We start from the raw sequence: 21,255 nt of genomic DNA on the forward strand, positions 1-21,255 counted from the left end.
GGCCATTTCTCCTTCAGCCACCAGGTGGCGGCAGCTTCTCGCTCATCTCTTGTCTGCCCCAGGCTGGAGGGAGCTGGGAGACAGGCTCGCTCTTTCTCTGGTAAATATTTTCTAACACGTTCTTTACAAATCTGAAATGAAATTCTAGTATACCCTACCTACATGCATTCTTTCAAAAACCAATATGCTATCACAGCTCTGTTACATAGAGAAGTTAAGAGATTAAGTCCTTTATAACTTTCACTTTTGGGCACAAACACTCGGCAGATATGGCAGTCGCTTGCCTCGATTTTTAATAAATATCTTTGGATTTGAAAGTCGTATGAAGAGCGGAAGCTATTTTGCACAAAAAAGTTCAAGAAAATTAAAAGGTGTGGGTGGACATTCAAATAAAAACTGACCTATTCAATTATAATAAAATATGCCCCCAAATCTCTTAATGCTTTTTCATGTAACACAGAGTCAGGTTTTGGTCTCAGGTAATTGTATAGAGGTCTTTCACGATGAGACTGTCCAGTGGGACATTCTAAAGCTGTGCGTGACAATTCGTTGCTGTGGGACGATGTCGTGGCATTCGTAGCCCCTGCCTGCTAAATGCCAACAGGGGCCCATCGTTGTGACACCTAAAGCACTGGCCCCCACATTTACAAAGTGGTCCCCTTGGGGTGCTGCAGTCCCTGTTGGGAACCTCTGGACTTGGGGTCACCCTCGATTTTCAACAATTCATCACTGTCGAGCAGGGTTTCCCAACCTCAGCTCTACCGACATTTGTGGCTGCAGAATTCTCTGCTGTGGGGCCTGCCCTGTGCATTGTAGGATGTTTAGCAGTATCCCTGGTCTCTACCCAGTAGCACTGCTCCCCCAGTTATGACAACTGAAAACCTCTCCAGACATTGCCAAAAGTCTCTGGTGAGCAAAGTTGCCCCCATTGAGGGCCCCTGCTGTAGAGGCATGTGCTTTGCTCTGGGCCAGCCCTAGATGGGGGGACAGACCCAGAGGGTTCTGAGTGGGACGCCACTGGCAGACTAGAGGCTGAGTCTTGCACGGGTCTATGGAGTGCAGGGCAGAGGTATCGAACCAGGCCTGGGGTGGGGTTTGGAAGGCTTTCTGGAGGAGGTGCACCCTCACCCCCCAGCTAAGTCTCTAAGGGAAAGAGCTAGGGGAAGGCAAAGGTGATACAGAGTTTCTTGCGATCAGACACCATCAGTTTCTGATGGCATGTTTTTAAAACTTTGGTTTTTGAAGGGAAGGAATAGCTGTAGAGGCTGGGAGGGGCTTAGATCAGCCTATTTCAGGAGCTGGACCCGATCCTGAGGGCAATAGGAGTGGAGGGTTTTAAGCCAGGGTGTGAGGCGGTCAGACCGGAACTGGAGAGGGTAGTAACCGGGCCGTGGGAATGTTCCACAACATTGTGACGGGGCTGACCCTGGGCAATCCCTGAAGGGACAAAGAGTGAGCATGGAAAGGAGAGGCGTAGGTGGTAAAAGGGAGGACCAGGTGATGGACGGGATGTGGAAGGTGGGGAGAGGATGGGCTGGAGCCCCGGCAGGGGGAGGTGTTCTGGTGGGTGGGGCTGCGTTGACGTGCTCCTTGTCACTCACTCCATCCCAGCCACAGTAGCCTCCTTGCTGGGCCTCAAACCCTGACCGCACGCTCCTGCCTCGCTCCTGCCTCCGGGCCTTTCCCCTGCCTGCCGGCTCCTGGAAAGCTCTTCCTGGAGATGGCGTCCTGGCTAGACCTTTGCCACATTCTGCTCAAGTGCCACTTCCTCAGAGATGCTACTTTCCCTCCCCTTACCCTTATGGCTACCTGACTGGTCATTCTGTATCTCTTTTTTTCTGCCTTCCTCCCCAGAATGCAACCTCCAGGAGAGCAGGTTTTGTTCATCACTGTAGCCCCAAAGCCCAGACCTGATCTGTTCAATACAGCAGTCACTAGCCACATATGGTGACAGGGCCTTGGAAATGAGCCTGGTGTGGAGTGAGAAGTGCTATAAGTGTAAAATGCACATCAGACTTTGAAGACAGTATGAAAAAAAGAGATTGTAAAATAACTCAATATTTTTTTTATGTCAATGTATTGAAATGATATTTTGGATAGGCTGGGTTAAGGAAATATTTTACTAAAATTAATTTTGCCTATTTCTTTTAAATTTTTTATTGTGGTTGGTGGAAGACTTGCAATGACATATTGTCGCTTGCATCCTGCTTCTACTGGACAGTGCTGATAAACACACCTGGCACATAATAGGTGCTCAACAAGTATTTGTCAGATGAATAAGCCTGGAAAAGAGCTGGACATCCATGGCTGCCTCTGACCATCATGACAGAGAAGGTGGTGCGGGCAGTGGGTGTGGATGAGCACTCAGGCACCGCGATGCTGTGGGCCTTGGGCAACTTCAATTCCTCACCCGACTCATCTTGATGAAGCACCTACTATGTGCCAGCGAGGGGGTGAGGGCAATGCCAAGCAGCAGAGAAGTGTGCTGCCTGGGGAAGCATCCAGCTCTGACTCGTGGGTGGGGGGCTCATCAAAGGCATCTATTTTCTTCCAAAGCGAGACCCAAAAGGCTTGTAGGAGTTGGCTGGGCGAGGAGGGGCCTGCAGGGAGAGGGAGTTGCTCTGGGCAGAGGAACAGCATGTTCAAAGGCTGGGAAGCAAAAGGGGGCACGGTGCTTGGTCAGAACAGAAAATCCGGTGTGGCTTGGAACACAGACACACGGGAGAAACCGTGCGATGGGGCGAGGCTGACGAAGCAGAGCCAGACAGTGCGGGGTGACTTGGGAAGGTGTCTGGACTTGACTCTGAGGGCAGGGGAGCCCCTAAAGGGCTTGAAACAGGGGGCTGGTATTTAGAAAGACCCTTCTGGCTGTTGTGGGGAGCACAGGAAAGCTGAAGACAGAGAGGGAATGGCCAGAGGCAATGAGAAAATCTGGCAGGGTGGGGCGGTGGCAGTCACAGTGTGTGGTAGGGTCCCATGAGGCCCCAGAGGTGCCATCAGATGGTGGCCTGGGAAACACCCCTGGAGTTGTCGTTTAGGCCGTGGGTGATTTCATGGAGACAGGTCCCACTAGGGCGGTGAGGGAGAAAGACAGCTGGGAGGCAGAGGAGACACAGGCTGCCATGTAGGCTGCTCTTTGGGGGAGAAACGAGGGTGGTAGGTGGGGAAGATGCAGGGCTAGGAGCATGTTTGTTTCGGGGGGAGGTTTCTTCTGCGGTGGAAGGGACTCAACCCTGTTCTTAGACTGGGGGAGCAGCAGCAGGGTGGGCAGGGTGAAGATGGGGCCACAGTCATGCTTCCTGCCCTTTGACCCCACAACCACCCCAACCCATCTCACATATAAAGGGAGCTGCCCGGCCACCCTGCCCAGGTCACAGGTCAAGAGTGTGGATGGTACCCACAAGCTTGACCAGACTGAGGCCGGCCCCAGGGATGGGTGGGGTCTCCCCTCCCCTCCCAGTCCCTTCCTGAATGGGCTCTCATCAGCAGGGAGGCCCTTCCTGTGGCGCCCTTCCAGGTGGGCTGGGTTTGGGTGGGATGGAGCAGCATCTGCCACTGCTGTTGGCATTGGATCCTGGCCACCCATACAGCGCATAGCACAGATCACACACAGAGCTCACGTAGATATGCACGTGTGCGTCGCACAACACATAGCTAACACAGGATGTAGTGTGTCCACACATGCACAGCCCACAAGGGTGTACATCTTTATGAGTGTGAACATGGCTCAAAAAGGATGCACATGTGTATGTGTGCACACATGCACTCACAGAGCTCACACACACAAAGCGCTCCCACAAGACATGTATGTGCACATGCTAAGAGATCACAAGAAGTACACCAGTGCACCTGTGTATATACACAACTCACAGGATATACATGTGTACGTGTGCATGCTCACACCCACAGCTCAGTGTATACATGTGTACATGTGCTTACACACACAGGGCGCCCCTCTGCCTGAACAAGGAGAGGCTCCTGGAAATGCTGTTCATTTGTTCCCAGTTAAACACACCTGGTCTCCAACTCCCGCTCCCCTTCCACTCTGCTCTGCCCTCCTTTTGTGCACTTTCTCTCCGGCTTCCTTGCCCCCTTCCTTTCCATCTGGATCTGGGTATCAATGACCTGCCTTAGTTCATTCTCTGCCCCCCGCTCGGCTGTGCAGGGCTGCACCCAGGGCCAGTTGAAAGTACTAGGGAAGTGCGGATGCTGCCCCTGCGGCCATCCCCACTGCGAGTCTCCGGCTCAGGTGGGGTCCTGCAAACAGTTCTTGCGGACGCCACTTCTAGCGTCTGCTCCGAGGGCCAGAGCGGTGGAGTCCGGCCTCTGATCTCATCCCCCTTCCGAGCCTGCCGCTAGATGGCCAGGTCCTGGCGGATGGTGGCGAGTGACGCCTTGCTGCGGCCGCTGCCGCCCTCGCTGTCGCCGGCTGGCGCCCGGTGCGCATAGGCGGGCGGGGCGTAGGGGTCAGGGTCCTGCCGCCGGGAGGGCAGGGCTAGCGGCGGCGGCGGCGGCGGGAGCAGCTTCTGCGCCTCCTCGTGTGCGCGGTTGCAGCGGTTGTCGTGCTCGGCAGCTTGATGAGCGTGCCCGGGGCCGCGGCGGCGCGGGCGGCCCTTCCAGAGCAGGTGGCCCAGCTCGGCCACGCTGAGCAGTGCCGAGAGGAGCCCCACGGCGAAGTAGAAGACCACGAACACAGTCTTCTCGGTGGGCCGGCTCACGAAGCAGTCCACCGTGTGCGGGCAGGGCGGGCCGGCGCAGGGAAAGTGCGGAGCCACGCGGAAGCCGTAGAGCAGCGTCTGGCCCGCCAGGAAGCCCAGCTCGGCCACCAGGCGCAGCGTCACGCTGAGCAGGTAGCAGCGGCGCGCGCGGCGGGCGCGCTGGGCGCACGGCACGCACGGGCCATCGGGGCGCCCCCGGGCGCACGCCGCCCCGACTTCCGCGGTCCCGCCGTCTGCGTTCCCGCGGCCCGGCTCCTTGCTGGCCTGGTGCATGGAGTAGATGACGAACAGTACGGGGGGTGCCGAGAGCAGCAGGATGTGGAAGAGCCAGAAGCGGTAGTGGGAGACCGGGAAGGCGCGGTCGTAGCAGGTCTGGCGACAGCCCGGCTGCAGCGTGTTGCACACGAACTCCTCCTGTTCGTCCTCGAATACCGCGCCGCCCACGGTGGCCAGCACCAGGATGCGGAAGATCAGCATAACCACCAGCCACAGGCGGCCCACGAGCGGCGACTGCAGCTGGACGGCATCCAGCAGGGAGCCTAGGAACGCCCACTCCCCCATGGCGCTGGGGATGCAGGGCGGGGCGGGGGGTGGGTGGGTCAGAGGACGGGACAGATCAGGGACTTTCCCCTCCCGCGCTCACGCCCATGGGGGAGAGGTCAGTTAGATCTCTAACTTCGGTGAGGCAAGGATTAGCAGTGTTTTTGTGAGCCCAAATGATGTGGAAAGCCCGGGGTGGGGGGTTTTGAGTGTAGGAGGTGATTCTTAAATATGGGTTCCGTTCTCCTTGGGGTTGATAAGTGCTGGGGAGGAGCACCCCTGGTTTTTTTTTTTTTTTACCCAGGCACCCATGGGCCTGCTTGTTTAGACCCTAGGGGCTTCTAGGTTCCAGATTCTTAGGCAGGGACCTTAAAAATCAGCAGGGCCAGCCCCTGACTTGCATTTGTGGAAGCAGAAACCCAACTGGTGCCTTTATGTGCCCAAGGATGCTTTCCAAGGCCAAGAGTGGTGCCTCAAAGGCAGGACACCAGACTCAGTTTGGTACCCCTGGGAGAGGTGGGAGTCAGCAGGTGCAGCAGGACCCCACCACCTTTCTCCACCCATCACTTCTCTTGCCCTAAAGTACAGTGAACTCCTCTCAGGGTTTGGGGGCTGGCTCAAAAGTGGCCCCCAGTTCCATAAATTTATCAGGATCCTTTGTCCTAGGTGTCCCCAGCCACCGCTACTCTAGCCTGGCTGGAAAGCAGGCCCAGCCCTCTCCCATCTCCTCCCTGGAGCCCCTCCGCTTCCACCTCCCACGCTCCTTAGAGCCTTCCTCCTCTCCCCAAAAGTTCCCGCAGGCCCCTACTGCTCTGAGGCTCTCACTTGACCTCACTCACCCTGCGGTTGTGGCTGGGGCGTCAGAGCTGAGTGCAGCACCTCAGATGCTTGGGACCTGGTCCTCCTGGTCCTTCTTTCATTTTCCCTTTCAGATTTGGCTGGGATGGGTGATAGGACAGGATGACCGAGAGGGGCTAGCGCTCCCCCTTCTCTTAAAGGGACAGGACGACCCTGCAGGCTGGCTCCACCCTTGGGAGCAGACACAGGGCCACGCCCCTTGCTGGGCTCTGTCAGCCCTCCCTTTCCATCCCTCAAGCACCCTCACCCCATGGGTATGTCTCCATCTGGAAATGGGGGTGGGGTTCCCCAGAGCCATACCCCTTACTGATAGGCACTCTTCCCTGGCAGATTCCCTCCCATGAGAGGTGTAGATCCTCTATTAACTGTCCGCCCCCAAAGGAGATCCTCAGGGCTGGGGAGGGAGGTTCGGTGCTGGTGTTGGGGGCCCTGTTATTTTAAGAGGCAGCAGCATCCAGTAGGTTCTGGTTCCAGCTCCATCTCTAACTTGACTTTGGACAAGTCACTCAATAACTCTGAGATGGAGTCTCCTGGTTTGCCACTGAAGAGGCTGGACCAGCTGATCCCCAAGTTTCCTTCCAGCTCAATATCTTAATGCTAAGGTTCCAGCCATGCTACAGAGAACCAAAAAACCCATGCCTAGGAAAAATTCCATATGGAAAAACATTAAGGTATCAAAAGTGGCTGGCCTTGTTGGGTAAATAAAAGCTTTTGTTTTCTTTCTGCTTTTCTGTAATTTCCAAATTTACAATAATGAATATTATTTTATAATACGAAAAATAGAGAGAAAGGCTTCTCTAACCCCTAGAAGGCTCTGAATTGAGCGTCACCTCCCTTGGCTCTAGGAAGTGGAAGGGGCTGGCCCGTGGTGGGGGTCTTAGGATGACAGGCTGGGATGTTCTGTTTGTCCGTCCCCACTGCCTTTGTAGGAGGCTGCCCAGTTGGCAGGTCACCCCTACCCCCTCACCTGTGTACCTGCTCCGGGCGTGAGCCTGTGCTGAGCCTGTTCCACAAATTAGCTCATTTAATCTTTGGAACCACCTTACAAGGAGGGTACAATTCACAGTGGAGGACACGGAGGCTCAGAGACATTTGCCCACGTGTCCTCTCGTCCAGCCTGATTCCAGAGCCCCTGGAAGCCCACCATGGAACTGTCCTCCCTCCAGCCTGGCTGGCTTCTCAGGCAGCGTCCCAGGGCCTGAGAGCACCTGCCTTCTGGGTGACATTTTCCCTCCCCATCAGCCATGGGTGCTTGCCTGGTTTTCCATCTGTTGAGGAGGACCCACTGGCCCGCTTTCAGGAAGGGGTGGGAAATATGTCCTTTCACCCTCTCTGGCTCAGGGCCCCAGCCCAGCCTGGAAAAACTCAAGGTTAACCCCTGCTTGGGCAGGCCAGGGACCCCTCCCCACCCTTGTGCAGCATTCCCTTGGGAGCAGGCTTGGGTGGGGACACGCTGCCCTGGATGAAGTCCACCTGTAAAAGCACGTGTCAGGGCCCACATTCCAAAAACAGGATGTGGGGTGGGGGCACTGCTGACCTCCCCCACCCCCCACCTCCGCCTGCCCCTGGCAAAGCTGTTCCCACCCCCCACCCCCAGCCATGGGGGCTCCCAGATACACCTCATCACTGACTGCCCAGGAATGGCCCCCGCCCATCCTCATGGCCCCCTGCTGGGTCAGGCCACCGGCCCAGCCTGGAAAAACCCCATCAGGTCCCTGTCTGCTTGCAGGAAGTGGAATGTGCCAGAGGTGGTGGGCAGGGCAGGGTGAGGGGTAGAGAGCTCATGGTCACCCTGTGCTGTCCCCGTCCCTTGCTGCCACACATCCAGACACAGGAGACTCTACAATCTCCAGGACCCGTCCTCCTTCCCTGATAGCACCGTCCAGTTCGGGGGAAGGTGTTGCTGACACTGCCCAGAGCCAGCAGGCACACGCCCCGTTCTTGGCCATGCTTGAAGTCTGGGGCTGCGCTGAGAGGCCTTGCCTGGCTTGATTCGCATCCAGCCTCTGTCCCAGACACCTCCCCTGTCCTTCGCCTGTTGCAGCTTGGAGCCACTTCCTGCATGGCTGGCACACAGATGCAGCACATACATGTTTGTACCCAGGATGTTCACGCCAGTGACAGAATCAAGGCACAATGGTATTTCCTGCCTCCCATGCCCCTTTAAAGTCTTTACAGAAATGTTGCCTTTCAGCATGGCCTCCCCAAGCCACGCTAACTGAAATGTTTCCCCCTGCTTCCTATCCCCCTTAGCTTTCTCTCCTTGGCACTGATCATTACATAATACGCTTTCTATTATGTATTCTAGCATGTAAGCTCCATGAAGGCAGGGATTTTAGTTTTTTATTCCCTGCTCTACCTCTGGTACCTAGAAGAGTTCCTGGTACAAGGTAGAGGCTCAGTACACACTTGTCGGACGGATGAATGAATGAAGGTGGAATGCCTCTGCCTGTGGATGAGGACTCCAGCTGGCCCCATGCCTCCGTGGCTCACTCTGGACTCCTTATGGGCTTGTGGTCACGTTAAGTGGCTAATTTGGTCTCAGATCAGTAATCAGAATGACCAATCCTGGCTAGAAATGAAAACTCCAAAATCGATTAATGGCAAATTCTTCTGCCCCCAGGTCAGCTGGCTTTGGTCTGGGTGCCTGAGTGGGAAAGAAGAGGGGGTGAGAGGGGTGGCCATGGTGCTTCTCCCCCCACCCCTTGACAATTTTGCCTTGTGCTTCTACCCTCACCCCCTAAGAGCTACCACCACTTTGTGGCCCAGTTTCTAAACCTTCAAGGGTGAAGCAGGGGAAGTGAGGCAGGTTATGGGGCAGAAAAAGTTGTCTTTGTACTGGGGCCCTTGTAAGCAGGCTGTGCCTGCCAGACCTGGCAGGTGTCTAAAGCTGACTCTTTCTCACTTGCGGTGCTTTTGACGGTTCTCTCTCCTGGCTCCCTGGACCTGGCTGGATGCAGCTGAGTCCAGATATGGGTCCCCCTGGCTTTCCAGGCAGCCCTTACTGGTCAGGACCAAGACAACCCAAGGCTGGTTCTGGCTCCCATGGGGCCTGGGATGCCCCATTCCTCTCCTTTTGGCAGAGCACAGGCCCTGTCTTTAAGGAGTTTGCAACCCCATGGATGGGACAGACATAATCATCCAATCCTTTTGAACAGATCTGTACTTCTGAGGGATCTTAGACTGAGTCATCAGGGAACGCCTCCCAAGTGCCCTGGAACCGAGACCAGAAGGCGAGAAGATGACATGACTGGGTGGAGGGAGGAGGGGCTTTGCAGGAGCCGACTTGGAATATCCAAGGAAGCCGAGCCAGCCACTTTGCAGGGGGATGAGACTGGGAGACCAGGCAGGGCTCTGTGGGACACAAGAAGGAGTCTGGGCTTCATCCGGAGCACCCCGGGAAAGAATGCTCAACGTGAGGCTACATAATCAGACCTGGATTTTGAAAAGGTTATTCTGCTGGCTGCACTGAGAATGAACTCACCCGAGTGGACAGGGAAGAAGAGAGATGGTACAGCCCCCTCCGCACCCTGAGCCCGGCCTTCAGGCCCCTTTTCTGGGTTCCATGGGCCCCTCTTGGAGCTTTGGATGGGTGGGAGTTGTCTCCAGGTGCTCTGGGGCCTCCTCAGGAAGCTGGCAGATGTCCTGGGGCAGAGAGAGAGGATTGGAGTTCAGTTTCTTCTAGCTCTTTTCTTACAGACTTACGCTGGGTTTTCTCACATGCAGAGCCAGGCACCACAGGACACAACAGAATGGACCAAGAAATAAGTGTCAACTGTGCGTGTCAAAGTTCCTAGAGCAAGGAGGAACTTTAAGGCTTTATGGCTGCCCTCTGATGTTACTTTTTTTTTTAAATTAAATTCAGTTTTATTGAAATATATTCATATACCACACAATCATCCATGGTGTACAATCAACTGTTCACACCACCATCATATAGTTATGCACCTCTGATGTTACTTTGACAAGATGAATCTGGGATTGAGATCCAGAACCTGGGAGACTTTTGGTCCTCTGAGAGGGGTGCCCTGCAGTGGACAAGGTAGGGATGCTTGTTTCCAAATTCCTATTACGTGCATGCAACTTTAGTGATTTTTCCACATCCTCCTAACTCTATGCTATTATTTCCTTAATTTTTTAAGTCAACTTTAGTTGATTCACTTTTTTTAGCACTGTTATCAGCAATGTCTGGGAAATGATGAGTTGGAGCCACCTATGTTTTTTTCCTAATGCCCAACAGTCCTTCCAATCCACCCTAAAAGCATCTCATCCTCCTCTAGTGATACAGCTCCCTACCATGGAAAACTTTAGCACGTTAACCCAGACAGTTTTCAGAAGCCTCTTTCCCTCTTTGCCCTGATTCTCACCACACAAACCTGAGCCCAGTTTGGCTCAGTGCTGTAGAGGTGTTCCCCAGGAGGGTTGTGAGAGAACCCCACCTATAAATACATCGAGGCTCTTTTGGCTTATACAGCATTCTCCTGTGAGTTTGTTCAGCAAGAGTCTATCCCCAGCTTCCTGATAGGTTGCGACTCATAAGCTACAGTGAAGGTTCAGACTTCAAACCAGAATTCCCCAGAGTGCAGCTTCCACATGTGTGGATGTGCCACCATCCAGCCTGTACACCCATGTGCTTCTTTCTTCACAGCAGCCCACCCAGACAACTCTCCCCAGCGGCCTGCAAACCTCCAGTCCCGACAACCTGGTCACCCCCAGCCTCTCCTCACCCCACAATTCTGGTCATCAGCCTTTGGCTCCCAGTACATCTCTCAGGCTTTGCGGTTTTACCACAAACTGGGACCCACTTCCTTGCCCAGCCTCAGCTCCTCCCGTAGCTTTATAATTACTTAGGATTAGATTCGGCTGTGGATAGCAGCAAGAAACGTAAACAGTGGCTAAAATAAGAGAAAAGCTTGATTCGCCCCCACATAAAGGAAGGCGGGCGGTTGGTAGTCCGGCGCTGGTAGGGCGGATCGCAGCCTCTAGAGGTCCTTAGGGGTGCAGGCTCCTCCCGAACCCCTCCTTGGTTGTGCTCCTTATTCTCAAGATCCACAGCCTTTCGGGTTCAGGGCAGCGGAGAAAAAGGTGCAAGGAAGGCTGTCGAGGTGGGCCGATGATCGTCACGTGACCGATGTGTTCACATATCATTGGCCAAGAGGCGCTCCCATGGCCACACCTATCCGCAAGGGAGGCTGGGAAATGCAGTCTTTCTTCTAGGTGGCCCTGCGGAAGGGAGGAATTAGCCTTTAAGGTCACCGATCAGCCTCTGGTTTTGGCTCACCGCGGTGAGATGGGGGAATCGTTAATAAAGACACCCAGTTACCACAACTCTGCACCACCAGCCGTTTCTGAGCAGCTTCTCCCTAAGGAAGAGAGAACAGAGCCCCCACCCCCCCATCCCATAACCCCGACCCCCGTCCCCTTGCTTGTGCCTTGTGCCCAGGCCCTTCCAAACCACTCCCCCTGGGCCTTCCTTCGTGCGCCTCTGTCAAGCCCCGTCCCCACTTTCCGGTTCTTGGGCAGAAGGGTCATTACGGTCAAGCGGAGACCCCCACCCCTTTCCTTTTCCTTTCCCCATTTCACCCATTTCAAGGTTGCACGTGCAGCAACCTCGCTCAGTAAGGACAATAACACAACCAGAACACGGCTGTGCCTTCCGGCATCCTCATCTGAGCTGCTCAAGGGTTAGGGGCCCCCCTCTCTTCCTTCCGGGGAAAGCCCAGGGTGAACTGAGGAGAGAACTCAGGTTGAGATGGGGGGGTGGGGAAGGGTCAGGGTTTGAGTTGCCAAGTTCGTCTCCTCTTCCTACCAGCTATGAAAGGCTCGTGTTTGTAAATGTCAAGATGTATATGTAGCCACAATCAATCTGTCGCTTGGGGTCCGCGCACTCTCTCCATCAGCCCAGCCTCGGGATCCTGGACTTGAGACCGTAAGGAGAATGTGCACGGAGGCCCCTTCCTTTCAGCATCTCTCAAGGAGGGCTGTGCAGAAGTGGGATCAGGTCAGCTCAAGATCAGCTGACCACGGGACCCTAGCAAGTCCCTCCATGGAAGCAATTCTTCTGGGTCCCAAGGACAGCACCTGGCACAGCCCCTGGAAAGTTACTGTGGGCAGGACAAGGCCACCTATGGTTTGGGCTTCCTTTCCTCTTGCTGAAATAATATTTACTGTTCTATCTTTTTGCACTCCCCGGGATGTATTGGGGCCACCTTGAGGCCAGAAAAGATATGGTCTTACCCAAAAGAAACAAAAATCTGACTCCTGAAAGTACTGGGAAAAAATGTAAGCGGATTGTAAAATGATACAGCTGCTTTGAAAAACAGTTTGGCAGTTTCTTATAAAGTTTAACATACACTTAACATATGACCCAACAATTCCACTCCTAGGTCTTCACCCAAGAGAAATGGAAAAATAAAAGTCCATAAAAAAGACTTGTACTCTAATGTTCATAGCAATTTTATTCATAACAGACTAAAACTGGAAGCACTCCAAATGTCTGTCAACAGGTGAATGGATAAACAAATCCATACAATGGAATAATATTCAGCAATAAAAAAGAGGGAATTATTCTATGAATAACATAGATAAATTTCAAAAACATCCCAATGGATGAAGCCAGACACAAAAGCATAACTACTGTTTGATTTTATTTATATGAAGTTCTAGAGTATAAAACTAATCTATAGTGATAGAAATCAGATCACATTGTCTAAGACTGAAGAGACACATAAGATCTTTTTGGGTGCTGAAAATGTTTTATATCTTGATTGTGATGGTGTTTATGCAGGAATATACATTTATAAAAGTCATCAATCTGTACACCTAGAATGGAGGTATGTATCTATGTATGTAAATTATACTGCAATAAAGTTGAAATAAAGGGAAAAAACATAATGCACGTCTCTACTGAAAATCTGTTGAGGAGGTGATGAAAAGAAGAGAGCAAGACTTTCTCTACATTATCATTATACACGTTTCTCAAAACTCCACCTCTCTGGGTAAACTTCTCTCCTCCTCTTTCTCCCCCACTCTACAGTGACTCTCTAGCATCTGCCTCTTTTCCATTCTTCTGAAAACAGAGTAATTTGCCTGCTCCTATCAGTTTGACTTTGTAATGTTTGAAGGGGCCTTCTGTGCACAAAATAATGATCCTTGGGTTTCAATTCATTTTCAGTTTATTAAAAATCTAAAAAGAATTTAAAAACCTACTTTTTTCCCTTTTAAGTCTTTAAGTTCAACTTATAAATTTTGTTATTCTATTTATACATTTAATAATTTGGGTATAAGAATAAGACCAATCACTTTCACTTGCTTTTTGATTAAAATCCAATGATCTTATAATTTTGAGAAGTTATATTTGCCTAAACAATTAACATCAATAATAAACCTGGTTAATTCAATTTCCAAACACTGCCAATGCCTTATGGGTGAAACTTACAACCCTAACAAATAACATTTTCCTATGTGTTTCAGTTTGCTAAAGCTGCCAGAATGCAATATACCAGAAATGGGTTGGCCTTTTCAATGGGGATTTATTAGGTTACAAATTTACAGTTCTAAGGCCATGAAAATGTCCAAATTAAGAGGAAGATAGCTTCTCTGAGGAAAGGCTGATGGCATCCAGGGTTCCTCTGTCACATGGGAAGGTGCATATCAACTGGTCCTTCTCTTCTGGGTTCTGGTTTCAATGACTTTTTCTCTTAGCTCCTGTGGATCCTTGCTTATTTCTCCCAGGGTGTTTCTCTCTCAGCTTTCTTGCCTTTTACCTTTAGTAAAGGATTAAGATTCACCTTGAATGGGCTGGGTCACATCTCAATTGAAATAGCCTAACCAAAATGTCCCACCCATAATAGGTCTGCCCCCAGAAGAATAGATTAAAAGAACTTGGTCTTCAAAGAGGGATGTGAAAGGAAATGAAATAAGCTTCAGTGGCAGAGAGATTCCAAAAGGAGCCGGGAGGTCACTCTGGTGGGCACTCTTACGTACAATATAGACAACACTTTTTAGGTTCTAATGAATTCGGGTAGCTGGTGGTGGATACCTGAAACTATCAAACTACAACCCAGAACCCATGAATCTTGAAGACAATTGTATAAAAATGTGGCTTATGAGGGGGGACAGTGGGATTGGGGGGGGCATAGGGATCACACTCCCGTTTGTCTAGTTTGTGGATGGATGAGTGGAAAGGTGGGGGAAGGAAACAAACAAACAAACAAACAGACAAGGGCGCCCAGTGTTCTTTTTTACTTTAGTTGCTCTTTTTCACTTTAATTATTATTCTGGTTATTTTTGTGTGTGTGCTAATGAAGGTGTCAGGGATTGATTTTGGTAATGAATGTACAACTATGTAATGGTACTGTGAACAATCCAGTGTACAATTTGTTTTGTAAAAAAAAAACAAACAAATCTGAAAAAAAAAGAACATGGTCTTTCCTGGGGTACATAATAGATTCAAACCAGCACACTATGCATTTAAGCAACTCTTGTAAATCTAATTTACATATGTAGTAATCCAAGTTTGTTAAAACCTTATCTTAAACTTTTCATATTGAAGTCACATCTAAAAATTAGTTGCATATTTAAATTGAAGTTACAAGGCTAATATCAAATTCTCTTAAACATTAGGGTCATTTAAAATATGTAACACAAACATGTTAGACTGATGATTATGCAGCATCACTAAATTTAAACCCAAAATTATAAATACAATGGGTTTGATTACTTCATCATTTCTATGTTTATATCTTTACAGTTGCAAATTGTAAAGTCATCTACACAAATAATCATGGGTAGTTTAATCATGTCAGGTGGACTGAGAATTACTAAATAAAGTCAAGCCTGAGATTCAAGGTCAGAGATTCAACGCTGAGACTTGGGACCAGGCTGATTCTTTTCTTGTGGTTGAGCTCTGTCTGCTTCATCAGCAGGCAGTCACCAAGCCCACTCACTTCATTCAGTGGGAATTTGTTTTATAACTCAATTGTCAGATTGTTTTCTCATGATTAGATTCAGGTTAAACCTTTTGGCAAGAACTTTACATTAGGAGTCCATAATGTCAGTTTGTCCCATTTTTTGCAATCCTAAGTTTGAAAACTTAATGTGGTGTGCCAGTTTGAATATATTGTGTCCCCCAAACTCCATTATCTTTGATGAAATCTTGTGTGGGCAGACATTATCAGTGTTGATTAGATTGTAATTCTTTGAGTGTTTCTTTGGAATGCACCCCACCCAGCTGTGGGTGATGACTCTGATTGGATAATTTCCATGGAGGTGTTGCTCCACCCATTCGGGGGTGGGTCTAAATTGATCAGTGGAGCCATATAAATGAGCTGACATAAGGGAAGGAACTCAGTGCAGCTGTGAGTGATGTTTTGAAGAGGAGCTACAGCCAAGAGGGACACTTTGAAGAAAGCACAGGAGCTGCAGATGAGAGACAGTTTGAAGACGGCTGTTGAAAGCAGACTCTTGCTCCGGAGAAGCTGAGAGAGGACAAATACCCCAAGTGCAACTGAGAGTGACATTTTTGAGGCACTGCAGCCTAGACAGGAACATCCTGGGAGAAAGCCATTTTGAAACCAGAACTTTGGAGCAGATGCCAGCCATGAGCCTTCCCAGCTAACAGGGGTTTTCCAGACACCATTGGCCATCCTCCAGTGAAGGTACCCGATTGCTGATGTGTTACCTTGGACACTTTATGGCCTTAAGACTGTAACTGTGTGACCAAATAAACCCCCTTTTATAAAAGAGCCGATCCATCTCTGGTGTTTTGCATTCCAGCAGCATTAGCAAACTAGAACATGTGGTGTCTGCCAGAACTCACCATTGCATAGGTAACATTTTCCCTCTGTAATTTTCAAAGATAGGTTTTCATGTTCTCATTAGTCGTCCTTTCATAGATTCTCTTTTTAGCAAAGAAAAAGACAAAGTCCGTAAATTGGGTTATGCACTCCCTGAATTCTTCAACCATACAGGTGGCAACGTAACCCTTTCCCCATCTGCTTCAAACTCCCCTCTTCCATTTGATAAGAAAAGATACATTGATGGTTTCCATAGAGCTTCTTCAAGGCAGATGGATACTTTCTTCCCAGTGCAAATCTCTCCCCAATAACCACAGTACACATTCTGATACATGCTGCTGCAGAGACTGCCCGTCAATTCCAGATTGTATTGGTAGGTGACATTTTCAGTTTTCTCTTTTAAGTGGATTTCTCACATAAACACACAGAGATTTGAGATCCCAGCAACTTGAACACAAGAGTATCACTTAGCAGGACTGATGGCCACCACTTCCACTTATTTCTATTCCAGTCGTGATTTTCCACAATTATAGAAAACCTATCTACTGTGCCAGAAGGGATCTAATGCCACTCTACAGAATATTGTTACCAAAAACTGCAGCCAAAGTGAAGGACCTGCTCATATGCCTCAAGGCTACTGTTTCAAAACTTGGGAAGTTACAGTACAAGAGGCTCAGTGTCAACTCGTAAATGCAGTTTGTGGCACAGGACAATGGGCTCACCCTTGTCTGCTCATTCTTGGCAGTGTCATTGCCTTTCTGTGGTTCTTTGATTAATTTCTCTGTCTACACTGGCTCCTCCATTTTACAGTTGTAGCCTTCATAGCAAACCAAAGATGGTCTTATGCAGACAAACAGCATCAAGTCTTTGGAAATCTTGCTGTGCATCAGACCAGTAAAAGCAAGTTCAGGTCTGAAGGCAGGTTGAAGTCAACTTGTTCTTACTGATTTTTTGGTTTTCAGAACAACTTGACTGCCTGCTTTAGGGATGTCATTATCAGGAGTTACAACCCATCTGACCTTACGCAATTCAGCTGGTGGGTTGCATAGCTTGTGAACCCTTTGTGTCTGGGGGGCTGTAGAAGCAGTAAAAATGACAAGGCTTTTCAGAAGATGCTTTAATGAAAATCATCATCTGCTCCTATTTGGTCATCCCCAAAGCTTCAGTTTTGATGTAGTTGAGAACTGAAGCCAAATACTGTGATGGTGATTCTGTGTTGAACTCTAGTCACACACAGCTCAGTAGCTTTGCAAACTTTCCCTTGTTTTCTACCGGCAACTTGTCACTACTGGATATCTATCAGTAGGTCAGGTGGCAGCTGTGTTGAAAGCTTTCTGATGGTAACCAGAAGTGAACATGTGCCCACCAGTCTTTTAAAATTTTATTTTGATTCCTCACAACTGAAGAGATCAGCAGAACTCAACAGTTGCACACAGTTTTCTGCATTTACTATTTTTTTTTTAAATTAGGTATTCTCAACATTGTTGCAATGCATCTTCCATCTGTGGGAAACAAGTTGTTTCAAAAAACTGTTCTACAGAATTGTCATTTGTTGCTGTTACTGTGTGTGCATAAGTTACTCTTATTGTAAGTTGGCCACATCTACATTCCCTAGGTATGAGTGTGTCTGTTTGCTATCACTTGTTCACTCATGAATGTGGCCTGACATAAAAACTGCACATTGCAAGAACCATCTTATGACAAGAGAATTCAATGCCTCTAACAGTTAACACTATGCCAGTGAGTAAGTTTTTTTAAGCAGTTTGTTAAGCAGTTTTATCGCTTCCAGCAAGGACACAGCAGATTCAGGATTGATCTACTTTTCTCACTGTGATGGACATGACCGACTGTAATCTACCTGCATCTTTGGGGGCATGTTGGAAAAGTCAGTCTTCCTAATGAAAGAGGATCAAGTGAATGATTCCAAAGTGAAAAAAAAAGAGGGGCTTTATGCTACATTATCTGCAGCATTCAGAACTGAGGCTGACACACAAACTATCCCAGGTTGCCCTGAGTTCTTTAGGTGCCAAAATGTTCTTTGGAGTCTTTCAACAAAGCCTGCTGGCATCCTGTTCAGATTTGAAATGATGCAGCACGTGAGTGAAAGAGAAGAACATCTGACATGAATGTTGACGCCACATCCTGGGGAATAACCCTGTCTGGATGGGATTTGATCCCACTAGCAGCCCGAGGACACAGGGGACTTTCAGGCTGGGGAAGTCCCATTATCTAGACTTTCAGTTCTTTGTTATGATAGATATTGTTCTCTTTTGCTTTGGTATTACATACATACGTTCATGTATACTATACATATATATACTATATACATATTTGACGATACAACTTTGCCACTATTGATTACTTTAACTTCATGTATTAGATAGGGTTCTCTAGTGGAGCAGAACCAACAGGAGATATCTGTAAATATAAGATTTGCAAAAGTGTCTCATGCAACCGTGGGGATGCATGAGTCCAAATTCCATAGGGCGGGATGCACAATTACATGTTCTGTAGGGCAGGCAGTGAGCTGGCAACTCTGATGAAGGTGTTCAATGAACTCCCCAGGAGACTAAGAAGTCTAGCTGAAGACTAGACTTCGGCTAGGAAAGGTTCTCTCTCTTCTCCCTTAAGTCTTCAACTGATTTGATTAAATCCAGCTGATTGAATTCTCTCATTGCGGAAGACATGGCCTTCATTGATGTAATCAGTCACAGGTGCAGTCAGTTGACTGATAATTTAATATACCACCCTTCTGGTTTATTAAGCAGCCACAAATGTCCTTGCAGTAACAGTTAGGCAAGTGCTTGCTTGAGCAACTACCTGGGCACCATCACCTGGCCAGACTGACACATGAACCTAAGTAACCATCACACTTCATATTCCACTTTCAGCGTTTTCAAGCTTTGTCTCTCATGTTTACATTTTCACTGTAGTCTTGTGTAGCAAATCCTCTGAGGCTTTATCTGCCTAAGAATATTTTTTATTATGTCCCTAATATTTGCCTGGAAATAAAATTCTATTGTTCTTAGTTATTTTCTTTCAGTGCTTTGAAAATATTACTATTGTTTTCTCACATCCAATGCTTCTTTGAAAATCTGATTCTTGTTCCTCTATATGCGATTTGCTCTTTCTCTATATAGGTTTTCTCTGTTTTTGATATTTAAAAAATTCACTCTAATGTATCTAAGCATGTGTTTTCCCTTATCTTTTCCCTATGGTACTCCAGTAACCTTTTCAATCCAAGGTCTTACACCTTTTCTTCTTTTCTTTTTTTTTAATTCTAGGAAGTTTATCCCCATTTTTTCTTCCAGCTATTTCCTCCTTTCTATTTTTATTTCTCTTTTTTGGGGGGCCTCTAATTATCTGGATGTTTGAACTTCTACTTCCATCCTCCATCTCTCTTAAATTTTCTTTTCTGGTGTTTTTGTTTTGTTTTGTTTTCCCCTTCCCATTTTCCTCCTGGGAAATATCCTCAATCCTGTCTTCCAATTCACTAATTCATTGTTCAACTGTATCTACTCTGCTACTCTCCCACCTTTTAATATTTTTTTTTACTTCAACTATGATATTTCTCATTTGTAATATTTTGTCTGGGTTCCTTTTTCTGCATTCTTTGCTACTCTTTCATGTTGTCAATATCTTTTTTTTAACTTTTATGTATTTTTTGCTAATTAAAATTTTTATGTTGTCTAGCTGATCTAATATTTCTTCTTCTCAATGAAGTCTGTATTCCTATATCCTGTTTTTCTTTTGAAAAGTTGTTTCCTAAATGTCTTACTACTTTGGCTGGAGCTCATTTCTCCTGGGGTTATCTGCTACATTGTCAGGCTTATGTATAGGGAAATTTAGGACTCAGTTCTCCTCAGCTTCTGTGAGCTCAGTTGGCAGCTGAATCAGTCTGAGTAGAGAGTCCCAGCACCAGAAAACCTAGTCAATTATTCCTCACCCCAAAAGAAACAGCTCACTCAGGGCCTTACTCTTTGACCCCAGAAAGATTCACTCCTAAATTTTAATCTCTAGCCTTGGGGTTTTGGGGGAAAAGGAATGGAGAGATTGTTGAATTCCCAATTGTTTCTCTCAGCTTCTTACAATCACAGGGCTTCTGTGCTGGCCCAGTTTTACTCCTGAAGATATTCAGGCCAGAGGTCTGAGTTGCCACAAGTGTGGAACAGACACTGTTCCCAAGACTTTGGTAGAGGAGAGGCAAGAGCAGAATTCCAGTAGTTCACTTCCTATACTACCCACAGCCACAGCCAAGGCTGCTTTCTATCCCAGTTCAAAGCCACTAACCCATACCACACATGAATTCAAAAGAATTCTCTTCAGCACAGAGTTTCTCATCATTTTGTTTTCCTTAGTTCCTCTGTGTTCCATCTTCCCGGAGTGGTACTTGTTCATTCAGCATTGGATTAGAATGGGAACCCATATGTTACTTTTGAAAATTTTTTAAAACTTTCATTAGTTTTTATTTTTAGTGAAGTTACACATGCACACGATTTGAAAATTCAAAAAGTTCAACAAGATTTGATACAAAATGTAATAGCTTCTTTTCCTCTGCCCCCTCCACAGATCTTAGCTGATTATTTTGTCATTTCCTACATTTCTCTGAACATATATTACTTTTATAAAGAAAAAAAATTATAAGCTATTTGCATTTTGAAAGAAAACATACATTTACTTTAAAAATTGCAAATCTCATTATTCAGAGAAAAGCAGCTGACGTTCTGCTGTAACTTGCAATGGGTCTTCCAATTGTTATCAAAGTTCAGTGTGCATCAGAATTAACTAGACAGTTTGTTAAAACAAATGTTTCTCAGTAGTTCTAGTGTGGGCCCAATAATTTGAAATTCTAACAAGCTCCCAGGTGACAGCTGATCCTGCTGGTCCAGGGACCACACGCTGAGAAGCAGCAATACACCACCTTTGCTCTTCCAAGTGTAGGGTCCCCAAACAGCAACACTGGCATCACTTGGGAACCTGTCGGTAATGCAGAATAGCAAGCCCCTACTGAATCAGAATCTGCAGTTTAACAAGTTATCTAAGGGATTGGTAATCAGAAGCTTGAGGAGCACTGGTTTGTATTTGAGCCTCTTCCTGTATAAATGTTAGCCTCACCCCTTACTTTATTGAGCTTTAAGTTACATACAATAAAATATATCATTTTATAATACATGATTTGATGAGTTTTGACAAACTATACAGGATACTTTTGTATTCTTTTTCCTCCCTACCCAAAATAAAGAAAACCTTCCTGTGCTATTAAATTTTCTTGGAAAACATGACTTTCAATGGCTGCACAATACATTGTAAGCGAGGATGTACAAGTTTAACCAGTTCCTCTA

At 47.9% G+C, this 21,255-nt stretch overlaps 1 protein-coding gene, 1 long non-coding RNA gene and 1 pseudogene across 2 annotated transcripts; all 3 read right to left on the reverse strand.

Moving 5' to 3' along the window:
- Positions 1–3,730: 3,730 nt before the first annotated feature.
- Positions 3,731–6,250, reverse strand: GJD3 (gap junction protein delta 3). The gene is made up of 2 exons (XM_037809410.1): positions 6,098–6,250; positions 3,731–5,283 (listed from the first exon to the last, which is right to left on the reverse strand). The coding sequence occupies exon 2, from the start codon at positions 5,277–5,279 to the stop codon at positions 4,356–4,358; it is 924 nt and encodes a 307-aa protein (XP_037665338.1). The 5' UTR covers positions 5,280–5,283; positions 6,098–6,250; the 3' UTR covers positions 3,731–4,355.
- Positions 6,251–8,501: 2,251 nt separating this feature from the next.
- LOC119514964 lies at positions 8,502–11,216 on the reverse strand. The gene is made up of 3 exons (XR_005212896.1): positions 10,844–11,216; positions 9,601–9,761; positions 8,502–8,763 (listed from the first exon to the last, which is right to left on the reverse strand). It is a non-coding gene; the product is annotated as an uncharacterized LOC119514964 (long non-coding RNA).
- A 4,839-nt stretch (positions 11,217–16,055) lies between these two features.
- Positions 16,056–17,271, reverse strand: LOC119514751 (annotated as a pseudogene).
- Positions 17,272–21,255: the final 3,984 nt, after the last annotated feature.

Source organism: Choloepus didactylus, chromosome 18 (assembly GCF_015220235.1).
Source record: "Choloepus didactylus isolate mChoDid1 chromosome 18, mChoDid1.pri, whole genome shotgun sequence".
Lineage (NCBI taxonomy): Eukaryota > Metazoa > Chordata > Mammalia > Pilosa > Megalonychidae > Choloepus > Choloepus didactylus.

Excerpts from the sequence above, each read along its gene's own strand:
- GJD3 (XM_037809410.1), bottom strand. The coding sequence starts at position 5,279 with ATGGGGGAGTGGGCGTTCCTAGGCTCCCTGCTGGATGCCGTCCAGCTG.